The sequence below is a fragment of the Psammomys obesus genome, unplaced genomic scaffold, assembly GCF_907164565.1.
Source record: "Psammomys obesus unplaced genomic scaffold, mPsaObe1.curated_primary_1811, whole genome shotgun sequence".
In the NCBI taxonomy this organism is placed as follows: domain Eukaryota; kingdom Metazoa; phylum Chordata; class Mammalia; order Rodentia; family Muridae; genus Psammomys; species Psammomys obesus.
This window is the reverse complement of record NW_026594216.1, coordinates 3,244,525-3,256,758: the sequence shown is the minus strand read 5'-3', so window position 1 is coordinate 3,256,758 and position 12,234 is coordinate 3,244,525. Positions and strand designations below refer to the sequence as shown.

At 41.0% G+C, this 12,234-nt stretch overlaps 1 protein-coding gene across 1 annotated transcript in view; it reads right to left on the bottom strand.

Moving 5' to 3' along the window:
• The window catches only part of Vav3 (vav guanine nucleotide exchange factor 3), a 335,771-nt gene that overhangs the window by 181,693 nt on the left and 141,844 nt on the right, over positions 1-12,234 (bottom strand). The window contains exons 4-7 of the mRNA XM_055618154.1: positions 10,067-10,132; positions 5,102-5,210; positions 2,986-3,078; positions 52-120 (exon numbers count right to left, since the gene is read on the bottom strand). Of these exons, the coding sequence (XP_055474129.1) occupies positions 52-120; positions 2,986-3,078; positions 5,102-5,210; positions 10,067-10,132 (337 nt within the window). The remainder of the gene's footprint in view (positions 1-51; positions 121-2,985; positions 3,079-5,101; positions 5,211-10,066; positions 10,133-12,234) is intronic.

Genomic DNA, 12,234 nt, shown 5'->3' with positions numbered 1-12,234 from the left:
AAAAGTGAAGACTTCTTAGAAACACACATCACCTGTCACAACTTTACTTACAGGAATGTTGATAAATACTGAATCGAATTCTGCTGCCGTCAGAAATCTTTTCAATGGTGCCATGAAATACTACCAGGAGACAAGAGAAAAGTCACTTTAACTTAGCATAAGTTTGCCTACTCTACATGATGATTTTTTTTATCAACCAGCAAAATTTAGGTCAGTTATTTGTTGCATTATAAATACAAATAGTAGAAAACATTTTCTCTATCTTAAAAACTTTGCATTAAACAGCTAAGAACACATTCTGCGACTAATGCGCTCGGCACACAAGCATGAATATCTGAGTTCAGATCCCCAGAATCCGTGAAAAATGCTGTGCAGATGTGGCGGGCACCTATAAACACAGCACTTAGAAGCTAAGTCAGGGATTCCTGGAGCAAGCAGACGGCGAGACTACCTGCAATCAGTGCTCAGGATTCTGCAAGGGACCCCGTCTCAGTAAAGGAAGTGGAGAACAATAGAGGAAGACGCATAACAAGAACTTCACGCCTCCATTCACATGTACACACTGTGCACATACATGTAGAGACACAAACACATGTGCATGCATATCGCACTCATACATAAGCAAACAAAGACATAAAAACAAGCTGAGACATTTAAATTATAAGACAAAGTGCTTCTGAAACTTAGAAAGAACACTGTTGACCAAGCAGGTAAACAATGGCAACTTCTGGAGATGTGCTCGAGGACACAGATTCCCAGGATGAATCATCTACTCTGGTAGTTTGTACACCGTTTCCATTCATCACTCGAGACGTTAGCATCAAGCTTGTACCTTTCTTTCATTGTGAGTAATCTTCTTATCTGTCTAGACAACCCTTTTCAGGAACCCCACTTGTCAGTTCCTTTCTTCCCAATCATCGGCACACCTCAAGATATTGTCATTATCAATAGCTGTGTATGCTTCTCAGATTAATTTCAAGCATCTCTCTCTCTCTCTGAACCCTACATCCAACCTGCGAGGCTTTTTTTTTTTTTTAAAGAAATTCTCTAACCCTACTGTGTCCAGTCTATCGGGTCTCACATCCTTCACGGCCTTGCTCCTCTCCCTACCTAGTCTTCAGCCCACTGTCAGAATGACTTCCCTCCCCCCACCTTTCTTTCTCCCTCCCTTCTTCCCCTCCTTCTTCCTCTTCCTCTTTCTTCTTCTACTATATTTTTCTAAAAAAGCAAACCACCATTGGCTATATCTAGCTTGCCACGTATTTTACATATCCATAGACTATATTGATAGTTTAATAAAAAAAAAAAACATGAAGTACAATAGGTTCAGTAATGCTACATGTCCACACAGTTTTCCTAATTAACTGACTCTTTCAGTGTCCTAAGCAACTCTTCTGTACCATCCCTTTTCCAATAGCTAAAAAACTTTCACCTGGTTCTCATTTTGCTAACCTATAAATGTGGGAGTCACTAGGGGTGGCCCCAAACTTACGCCCTAAGAACATGCCTTTCCTGTCATGACCTTATTTAGTACTAGAGACTAAAGGCCCTATCTGTACATAACAAACTTTCCTATCAACATAAGACTTGCATCTTTAATATCTGCCTCAATATATCCCAGTGGAAGTCTAAGTTTAACTGTCCAAGGGATTCATGACTTCTCTCCATCTTGTTAAACAGCATTACCATTCATGCATTCACACAGGCCAAAGTTTAGAAGCCATCTTTGCGTATTCCTTCTTTCACAATCTTGACAAATAATTCCAAAGTCTGACTTCCCCTATAGTCTCCTTCTGTATCACAATTTCTTGTCATCCTGATTATTATAATACCCTTCTATTTTCTCGTACTTCCCATTCTTGCTTCACAAGAGTCAGAGTGCAGTGATAAAGGCTTAAAAACCTTTATATCACACCTGCTAAAGGCTCTAGCTTTTGTCCCTATATGACTTGGTAGCCCACCAGTTCTATGGCCTCCTCCTCAATCTCCCTCACCCCTTCCATCTACTTCACTGGACCCCTGCTATTTCATAAAGCATAAGTTAAATACTGCCCCCATCCGATGCTCCTAGTGAACCCCTTCTGGATAGCCTTTCTTCTGGAACTCTCTTCAGCAGAACATGTACATGGCCTGTGCCCTCACCTTTCTCAGCTGACGAACTAAGTGCCATGTTCTTACAGAGAGGTCTTCTGTTATCAACCTCTAACCCATGCCCAGCCATTCTCTCATCCTGATTTTCTTCAGGTAACTTCCTACCCAACTGGCGTTCTTATTTGCTTCAGCCTAAACTTTGCCACAATGCAGAAAGTACCACAAGAATCTACAGTCTTCCTGTCTTTGCTGCTTATCATCAGTTCCTAAAACAGTGCCATTTAGAGGTCGAGATAGCAATAAATAGCTGTAGAATGTATAAATCTGCTTTGATATCTTTATCTTTATTTGGGAGGCTTTTATTGAGACATAATTCATGGTTCTCACAACTCAGCTACTTAGTTTGCAGTCCAATGGCTCTTGGATGTTCAGAGCTTCGCAGCCACCACAATCAATTTTAAATCTGCTTGTCGCATAAAACATCCCACAAACTTTAGTTACTGGTCATACATCATTTCTCCTCCCAAGCAACCCACCCTCCTCAATCTATATACACACACTACTCTTCCCTAAAGTTCCAGGAAACTGTTTTTGTGTGTGCCTACTCTGGGTATATAGATGCTTAAATATTCCTCCTCTCAAACATAAGCATACATCTTTTAACTACAATTCCTACCACCAAAGGCTGTACTGATCCAAATTCTACTTGCTACTTGTATGACTTCAGTGTTGTTTTTAGATTATATCTGTAAGTAAGTCCATGTCGTATATGCTTTCCTGAGCCCGGCATTCAGTGCAAATCTTAGAATATACATTCACATATATACAAAAGGAGCTGGTCTAGCACATAGCTCATGCAAGACAACCTTGGGGCTTCAATACCTGACGACTTACTTTTTCTATTGACTCCAAAGTCTCTGTATATTTTTCCTCTGTCTGCTTAATTTCTGCTAGGCAACAACTCCGTATATCATTTTCTTGTGATTTCTGCAGATAGGAAGATAAAAGTTAAAACTATTTAGTTGAATTCATACAACAATTTATCTAGGAAAGATCAAAATCACTGAGGATTCCCTTACACTTTCCATTCTAACAAAACATAACCAAAAGACACACTTAGCTGCATTTGTGTCATATTTTGTTGGAGCTTTTCTTTTCCAATGCTATAAATAAAAGTTTTAAGTGATTAAGATAAGCTTCTAAAATAGATATTCTACTTAATAAATATACCTCTTTTATTCAAATGTTAATGAATCTGGTAACACACATAGTCTAGGCACTTCCTTCATAGACTGCAGATTTCACATGAACTGCAGAAATGACTACAAAATATTAAAATTACTTATTAAATACTTGAAAGGAATATGAGAGCTGATATAGCTCAGTGGTTGGGTTCATGCCTAAGATATATCAAGCCAAGGTATTAATTATCAACAACACACCACGCACACATACACATACACAAACACTGGGTTCTTTCATTGAGTGTTAAAGTACACTCAATTACTTTAAAGTACACTAAAGTCAGAGAATTACAGACAAAACAGAATTCAGTTCTGACACTGATTTTGTCAAGCTTTCTAAGTACAGATAAGTTACTAAGTTTCTCTGTGACTTGGTTTTCACCTCTGTAAAACAGAAATACAGCACCAAAGCTAAAGAGTGACAAGTGACAGAAGCCACGTAAAGCATTCTGCACCTTGCCAATGAGTCTAAATTATTATTGTTGTTAATTATAGCTCATAGCAACCGCCCAGAGCTGTGTGGTGGGGAAGACTGTCTTAGGGTAGAGGAGACCCTGAAGACCTGCTGGCATCAAAGCAGCTGATGACTCCAGGCGAGGCAAAGAGACACACCTGAAAACACCCTTGACGGTGCTGCCAGCGTAGCAAACCTCTCATGCATCAAGTTAAACACAGTTATTATATTTCCTAAATATAGAATGAGTGACTTACTCCCACCCCACTTCTGTGCCTCTGCTCCCCAGTGTGGAACCCACCAGCCTCCCTTGGTCCTTCATTAAAAGCCAGAGCACAGACAGCTGAGCTGACTCAAGAAATCCCCAAAGAAGCTAAGTCACCACCCAGCTCATGAAGAAGCCTTTAGGATAAAAGAATATGCTAATAAATGCCTAAGTGACTGACTTTTCACATTTTCAAATTATAGATGAGAAGACAGTTCAAAGCAGTTCCTTCTGGATGATAAAGATGGATGCACAACACAGAAACTTTGAGAGCATATTAGTTATGCTAGTATCTGGAGAAGTTAAAAAAAAAAAAAAGACTTATTGCCTTGTTTAGCCTAGGTCCGTGTCTAGTCCTGTTGTATCTTGTTATACCTATACCGTTGTGGTTGCTATCCCTGGGAGACCTGCTCTTTTCTAAAGGGAAACGGAGAAACAGAGGATCTGGGGAGGGCGCTAGGTGGAGTGGAGGGAGGGAGACTGTAGTTGGGATGCAATGTATGAGAGAGGAATAAAAAAAAAAGAAAGAAAAGAAAAAGAAAACAAGAGGGGAGAGTCACTTGTAAGAAGAACTAATGAGTGAAAAGAAACAGGCACTGAAATACTATGTTAAATTTAAAATGAAAAATATGTATGTTTTAGAAAAAGACGTACTTTCACAATTACAGTCTCATGATTTCCTGAGATTATACCCCATTGTCACTCTGCCATTATTCACCCAGTTAGCAGGGCACTGACCTCTAAGACTCAACTTCCTCACTAGTGAAGGAAGAGATTAGGCCAGAAAGTCCTATGGGCATCTTGAAAAATAAAGAAGGAAAAGGGAAGGAGAGAAGGAAGGAAGGAGAGAAAGAAGGAAGAGAAAAAGAAACAAAAACATGCTTGCATCTCCAAATAAGTTCTCTCTATATAAGTTATAAGCAAGCAAGAAGCTTTTACTTTATATTCCAAGAGAAGTTAAATAATTGCATTAATTAGTCCTCTAACTAATCACCTTCCTAATAAACCACTCAGAGTTAGTTGAGGAAAAACAAGCAAATGCCCTACAGGCTGCTGAGCTTCCTCCGCCTTCATCAAGTCCTCGTAGACTTCTCCACCTTCATCCTCTCCGTACACACAGTCATAGAGGTCCTCTTCATCCTCCACGCGGGTCTCGCTGAAACAAGGAAGGCAGTGTAAAAACTGTGCTCTGTTACACAGTGGACGCAACCCTGAGACACGGCCTGCAGGCCTTGGCTCAAAACAGACTGAAATCCCCCCACTGATCTTAGCAGAAAATCCAGAGATGAAGGAAAATGGAATTGGTAGAGAGAGTCAAGAGGCTCCCATTATGTAACTCTGTCCCTCGTGACAAACAGTAGAATCCAGCAAGTAGGGCAGTGCTGGTTAAGACGTAACTGGATATTTATTTTCACAGAACCATATTAATGATCATCTTGCAGCCAGTCACAGCTCTAATTCTCCGAGTACTATCTGCCATATGATCTATGAAAAAAAAATGAATTTGGGGAACCAGAAAGTTACCAGACTTTCCAAAGGCAGAGTCTGGTCTATGGCAGAGCCTTGATCTCAAAAACGTATTTGTTTTACACTGAGCATTTTAATGGCCTCGTCACACTGCCTCCTCATTTGAGTATTCTGTAGCCTCAGCTTCGTTATGTTATTAAAGGAAACAGTGTGGCTAGGGCAGGAGAGTTAAGGAATAGCTGACATAGTAAAAATCTGCTTGATAACAGCCTCAGCTGCTGTAACGTTATTATAACTAATTTGGTTCTTTTCAAAACATGCTTCTAGAAGCCCACATAAAAGATACATATACATCTTTCTACAACTAAACTGTCTTTATCTGAGTTAACTGTATTTTATTTTTAAAAGGGAGGCAAGCAAAAATCCATAAATATTTAAAATCTATTTTAAAGCCATTAAATACTGCATATTGGTTTCTTGGAAATATTTGTACTTTCCAGTCCCCCACGAGCAATTGGACATTACCAGTGGCTGACCAGGGCACTGTTCCCAAGCCGCTCCTGTGAAACTATTAGCATTGTCAATCGTGGCATTCCCATTTCCATTACACGCTTCAGTTTTCCCTCCCAGTTCAAAGCTTCTATAAATGCCTTCTACTAACACAACCCCAAAGAATGGCCTTAAACAACACAGAGATGTTGCAATAAAACATTGTTCTCTTTGAGAAAGGAATCCAGCCCTTTAATATGGCCAGCCCTGACTACCTCTCCTCAGCCTGTACAGGCTGAATGTTATAAACTGACACAAACAAAAGTAAGAACACTGTAACTGTGTCACTCTACCACTTGGAACATTTTTCAAAGCTGGTACAATCACAGCCTGTTTATGTTTGCCATGAAAGATTATTTGGAGGCATTTGACAGAAGTGAACTGTCAAAACCCAGAGAAAAGGAAGGTACATTAAAAGCGAGAGCCAAAGCTTGAGAGAAGTGTGCTCTGAGAAAAATTCACTTCAGAAATACTTGTCCACCCACCAACCCATCTGCTCATCCATCCAGCGGATATTTATAAAAAGCTGACTGAATTCCACGCTCTGTAAGACTTTAGACATACAGATCAAAAACTCTCTCATTGAGGATCTGGACCAAAGTGTAAACTCATGCAAGTGTAACGATCCGAGTTTGAACATCCCCACAGCCTGCACAAAGCCTAGCATGTTAGCAAATCTGTAATCCCAGGGTTCTGTAGTAAGAGGGGAGGGAGAGGCAAGAAAATCCCCACAAGTCTGTGGGCCATCTAGCTATCCTGTTAAATTCAGTCTCAAATAAAGTGGAAGACAAGGTTGCTGCCTGATCTCCAAACACACATACATGGCACCCATGCACTCACACATACACACACACACACACACACACACACACACACACACACATATAATGCACACACATCGTACATAATACACAAACACACATAAACTAGCTTATATGGAGAATGGCCCATAAATACACAATTCTATATATGTAAGAAGGAAAATGAGCACAAACCAAAGGAGCGGGAAAGAGGAAAAATAACTAAAGAAAGTCAGAGAAGGCGTCAAAGAGGTATTATGGCTGAACTAGATTACAATATGTTAGCTTATTCAGTAGATAGCTGCTTTGGAAATACTATCTTAATGGAACTTCAAGACCAATGAGAGTAGCACACACCCACATCAAATGAAGATAGAGGCAGTACTCCTGAAAAGGGCACTAGCATGAAAGATGGAGTTCAAAGAATCCAGGGATGCTGAGCTTGGCAATGCCCTCCCCCTTGGGAAAGTATGCTGAACCACTGGAGGGAAGCCCTGAAACAAAACTATAAAGAGTCATACACTTGGTGAGCTCAACCTTAGCTGGGTATTTAAGAACCATAAGGGGCTTCACAGAGGAAAGAAGGTGGGAAGGAGAAGACAGACAGGGAACTGGAAGCCACGAATCGTGAGGCTGAGAGGTACAACTAAGGTAAAGGCTAATGAGGAGGGAGACAGGGAAAGTCTGGATTGTGACATCAGATACGGAGACCATTTGGAATTACAGAGAGAGGAGAAAGAGTGAAAGATGTCTTTTAAGTTTAGCACTGAGGAGTCAGGCCATATTGGCAGCTCTGTGATTTCCATAGCAGGGCATTTGATGGGCTCTGGCTGGGAAACAGTGGGACAGTTACGTTGGTCTAGGCACTTTGTTTCATTATGTCTTGGGTGAGGGTTGAGATGAAGTCTCGCTTTACAGTCCTGGTGGTCCTGTGTCTGGGCATTTTGTGTAAATTCATCAAAATGCAGGGAAATTATCTGAGATCATGACAGAGTTAACTAAGATAACTGAACTGAGGAAGGGGCTGGCCAAAAGCCACATGGACTGTAACACCCACCCTGTCACTTTGAATTGAAGGCCTCCTCTTACCTGACACCTCACATTCCCTCCAAACGAAATCTAACAGTAGTGCTTGGCAGAACAAGGTGGGCAAAGGCTACTTTAAAAAGTAGTAGGAATTAGTGACCATCAATGGGGTCCAATGACCATGTGGGGCTCTGAAAGGAACGTCACCACAGCTCTAGACATAATATATCCTTCCTGATTACTGACCATGGCCAGTAGCCTTACAGTCACTTTATAAAAGACTGGTTTCACATTAATCGGATAATCAGCATCTATCTTACTTAATGGCGGCGCATTCTTAGAAGTTTAGAAGCAGCAAGAAACTATCCCCAAAGGACATTTAAAGTATATGACTTCAAGGTTACTCGTTACTCCAAATGCCGCTTAAAATAGAAGAGCTGCTGACAGCCCAGTTATGGCTTCTACAGGACTCGCCTCACCTGCTCTTCTATTAAGAGCTCCAGAACAGCACGTCACCACACACCTGCTCCCAGGACAGTGATTAGGAGCCTCTGGTTTCAGGGTCTGAAACATCTGAGTTCAAAGACTACAGTGCGTGATACTGATATCATCTCTAACAAGTTAGTTTGGTATACAAATGTTTTTGTTTTTTTTCATCAGATTACAACAATGGGAATTTAACACAGTAGTTACATGAGGTAATGCACAGAACATGTCGGCACACACATGAGCACAGAACACACTCTTATTATAAATGATTAGATAGCTCAACTCTAACGCATAAGGCCTGGCAAACAGTAGGTGTCTAACGTTCTTCTGGCATTCACGTCACGCACCAGACATGGCTTAACCGCTTCTTTTTTTTTTTTCTCCTTTTTCATGTATAGGTGTATGTGGAATAGTTGCACACCCATGTGCAAGGGGGTAGGTACGTGGCAGGTGTGTACAGGTGAGTATACTCGAGTGTATGTAGAAGGATGAAGTTGATGTCTGAATCTCCCTTGATTGCTCCAACACCTTATCCATGGAGGGAGGGCCTCTCAATCAAATCTAGAGCTCACTCATATGGCTGGTGTCGTTCTCCAGCTTGCCTAGAGGAACCCCCCTGTCTCTGCTGTCTCAAGATAAAATCACAGGTAAGCTACTGCGCCTTCCCACTACCTCACAAGGGTCCTGAGAATCCAAAGTCAGATCCCTTTGCTGGCACAGCTGCTTTAACCACTGAGCCGTCTCTCCAGCTCATCGTAGTTTAAGGTTCTTAGAATACGGAAATGCACAGAGCTCCTGGCGTCACCGCCTTGGGATGAAGACACAGACGGTAAATGCAGCAAGCCAACATCGTCTTAGCCAGAAATAAACGCTCTAAAGACACAGAGCAGGGTAAGGGTATGGTGAGTATTTTCACCAGGAAAGGTCTCTCTGTGAAGAGATGCCTAAGAAAGACTGCTGAGGAGTCCCTGATGCGAGCAGACGGTCAGTGTTAAACAGGGGAAGAACTGGATTCCCACTGATTCCAAGAATGGCCCTTGGAGCATAATCCATTTCTTATAATTCTGTGCAAACATACCTGATCTATATCATAAAGTCCTCGAAGAGAGAGGGATCATGCTTTATATTTATTCATAATCTGCACAAGCCACTCAATCAGCAGAAGATAATCAGCAGCAAGACTTTCTGCCCCTTCTGACTATTAAATAATAAAGCACAGAGGATCCTCTGCTTGGGATAAGCTCCATCTACTGACATTTCCCTGAATAACTCCAGTTGCATGCATCCTTCCTGGTGCTGACAGATGCACACACTTTCTGTCCTGCCTCTCCACTTCAGGAGTAAACTTTATTTCCCTTTTTATTATTCCCTACTTGCATAATTCCAGTTTTATCTACCTCTCTATTCTGACTTTGAGAAACTTCAAGTTTTTTTTTTTTTTTTTTTTTTTTTTTTTTTTTTTTTTTTTTTTTTTACTTCTCTTCATAGGCACACAAAACAAGACCAGAAGCCAGTTGGAGCATGTTTTCTGTGAAATGTCCCACCGTCACTTTAAAGATAATTCTTATGATGTCGTAATCATCACATCACCTTTACCCCGCAGAGAGCTTCTCATAGTTCACATCTATGCTAAGAGCAAATTTGTGCAGTGGCTTAATTTTACCGAAAATGTTTAACATACTCTATTAAGTCGGGAAGGCCTTTGTAGACGTCTTCATCATTTATACTTTCTTCGGTAGGGAAGGGCCTAGGGAGGAAATACATGGAAGAGTAAGCAATCCGGAGTGAGCATTTACCTCTAATTAAATAGCCAGATTGGCTGCCACTCAGACAAGTCGTTGTATTTAATGATTTCTAGGGTTTCCCCAAAAGCAGTTGCCCAGCAGATGTGCCTGGGGTTCCCCTGGGGGGACTGCAACAGCTGCCACCCCAAATCATCGCCAGCATTACAGTGAGTCCCTGCACACGCTTGTGCAGCTGGGGACATGTTAAAGTGACTGTCTGATCTCCCAGCTGACACATACCTGAAGAGTCACCCCATGGCACCCCTTGTCCCCCGCAGAGCCTCGTTCAGGGCCCAAGCAGCCTTACCCATGCCCTTGCCTTCAGGGCCCACCCTCACTCCAACTGAAAGAACTGATCCAACAAAGACTATGGTGGTAAGCTGTGTTTTGTGTGTGTGTGTGTGCATGTGTGTGTGTGTGTGTGTGTGTGTGTGTGTGTGTGTGTGTGTGTCTGCTCATGTGTAAGGATGAAGATTATTAGAAAACAAAGACATCATACATGTGATTTTGACCCCGCAGCAGATTTTCCTATTCAGACATCAGAGTATTTAAGTATTTTTTTTTTCCAGTGTTGGAGAAATGAACACAATACACTTTAAATAGACTGGGAGTTGTTTTTTGTCCCCTGTTTAAAAATAAAATTATATTTTCCCCACTCCTATCATTTGGCACCTTTGTTTGGCTCCAAACCTGTGTTGTTATGACCAAAATAATGCTTTAAAAGTATGCCTAATAAAATTACCATAGTAACTATATTATAATAAAAAATGCTCTACTTTTTTATAGTAAGCATATTTCATGTTTATAACAAGGATCTATCAAAATAATAAGTTTTGGTTATGAGTCTCAGTATCTGCTTTGATACACTGCTAGGTAGAGTCTTTCAGAGGCTGTCTGTGGTAGGCTACTGTCCTGTTACTTGTTTGCTCCTACATCCAATGTCCATCCCATTTGTCTTTCTAAGTGAGGATTGATCATCTTACCCTAGGTCTTCTTTCTTGTTTATCTTCTTTAGGTGTATAGATTTCATTATGTTTATCATATCTTATAAGTCTAAATAAGTGAGTATATACCATATGTGTATTTCTCCTTCTGAAGAGATGCCTAAGAAAGGCTGGCGAGGAGTCCCTGATGCGAGCAGATGGTCAGTGTTAAACAGGGGAAGAACTGGATATCCTTCTGGGATACCTCACTCTACCTAGCAGTGTATCAAAGCAGATACTGAGACTCATAACCAAACCTTCAGTAGAGTGCAGGGAATCATATGAAAGAAGGGGGAGTTAATATGACCTGTAGAGGACAGGAGCTCCACAAGGACCAAATATATCTGGGCACAGGGGTCTTATATGAGACTGTTTCTCCAACCAAGGACCATGTATGGATACAACCTGGAACCTCTGCTCAGATATAGCCCGAGGTAGCTCATTATCCAAGTGGGTTTCCCTAGTAAGGGAAACAGAGACTATTTTTGACATGAACTCAATGGCGGGCTCTTTGACCTCCCCACCCCCCAAGGGAGGAGCAGCCCTGCTAGGCCACAGAGGAGGACTTTGCAGCCCCGGTCCTGAAGATACCTGATAAAACAGGGTCAGATGAAAGGGGAGAAGATCCTCCCCTATCAGTGGACTTGGAAAGGGGCAGGGAGGAGCTGAGGGAGGTAGGGTGGGATTGGGAGGGAATGAGGGAGAAGGATACAGCTGGGATACAGAGTTAATAAAATGTAACTAATAATAATAAATAATAATAATAATATTAAATTTTAAATAGTGACTAAAGAGTTTCACTGAAAGTCATACTTTTGTTATATTTTTATTATTTAAAACAATTTAACTTTAAATTATGAATTAATTTAATTCTTAAGATAGCAAAGGGACCTATATTTTTTTTCAAATAAGTAAATATTTGTAACAAGCTTTCAGGGTTGTTCTTTTTTAATATAGGCATATTTTATCAGACTTTCATATCTACACAGGTGCACTATAGAAACTGATAGCACACTACAGGAAATAGAGATGGTAAAAATCTCAAAAGGAAAAAGACTTCTAACGGGTATCCTTAATCAAAA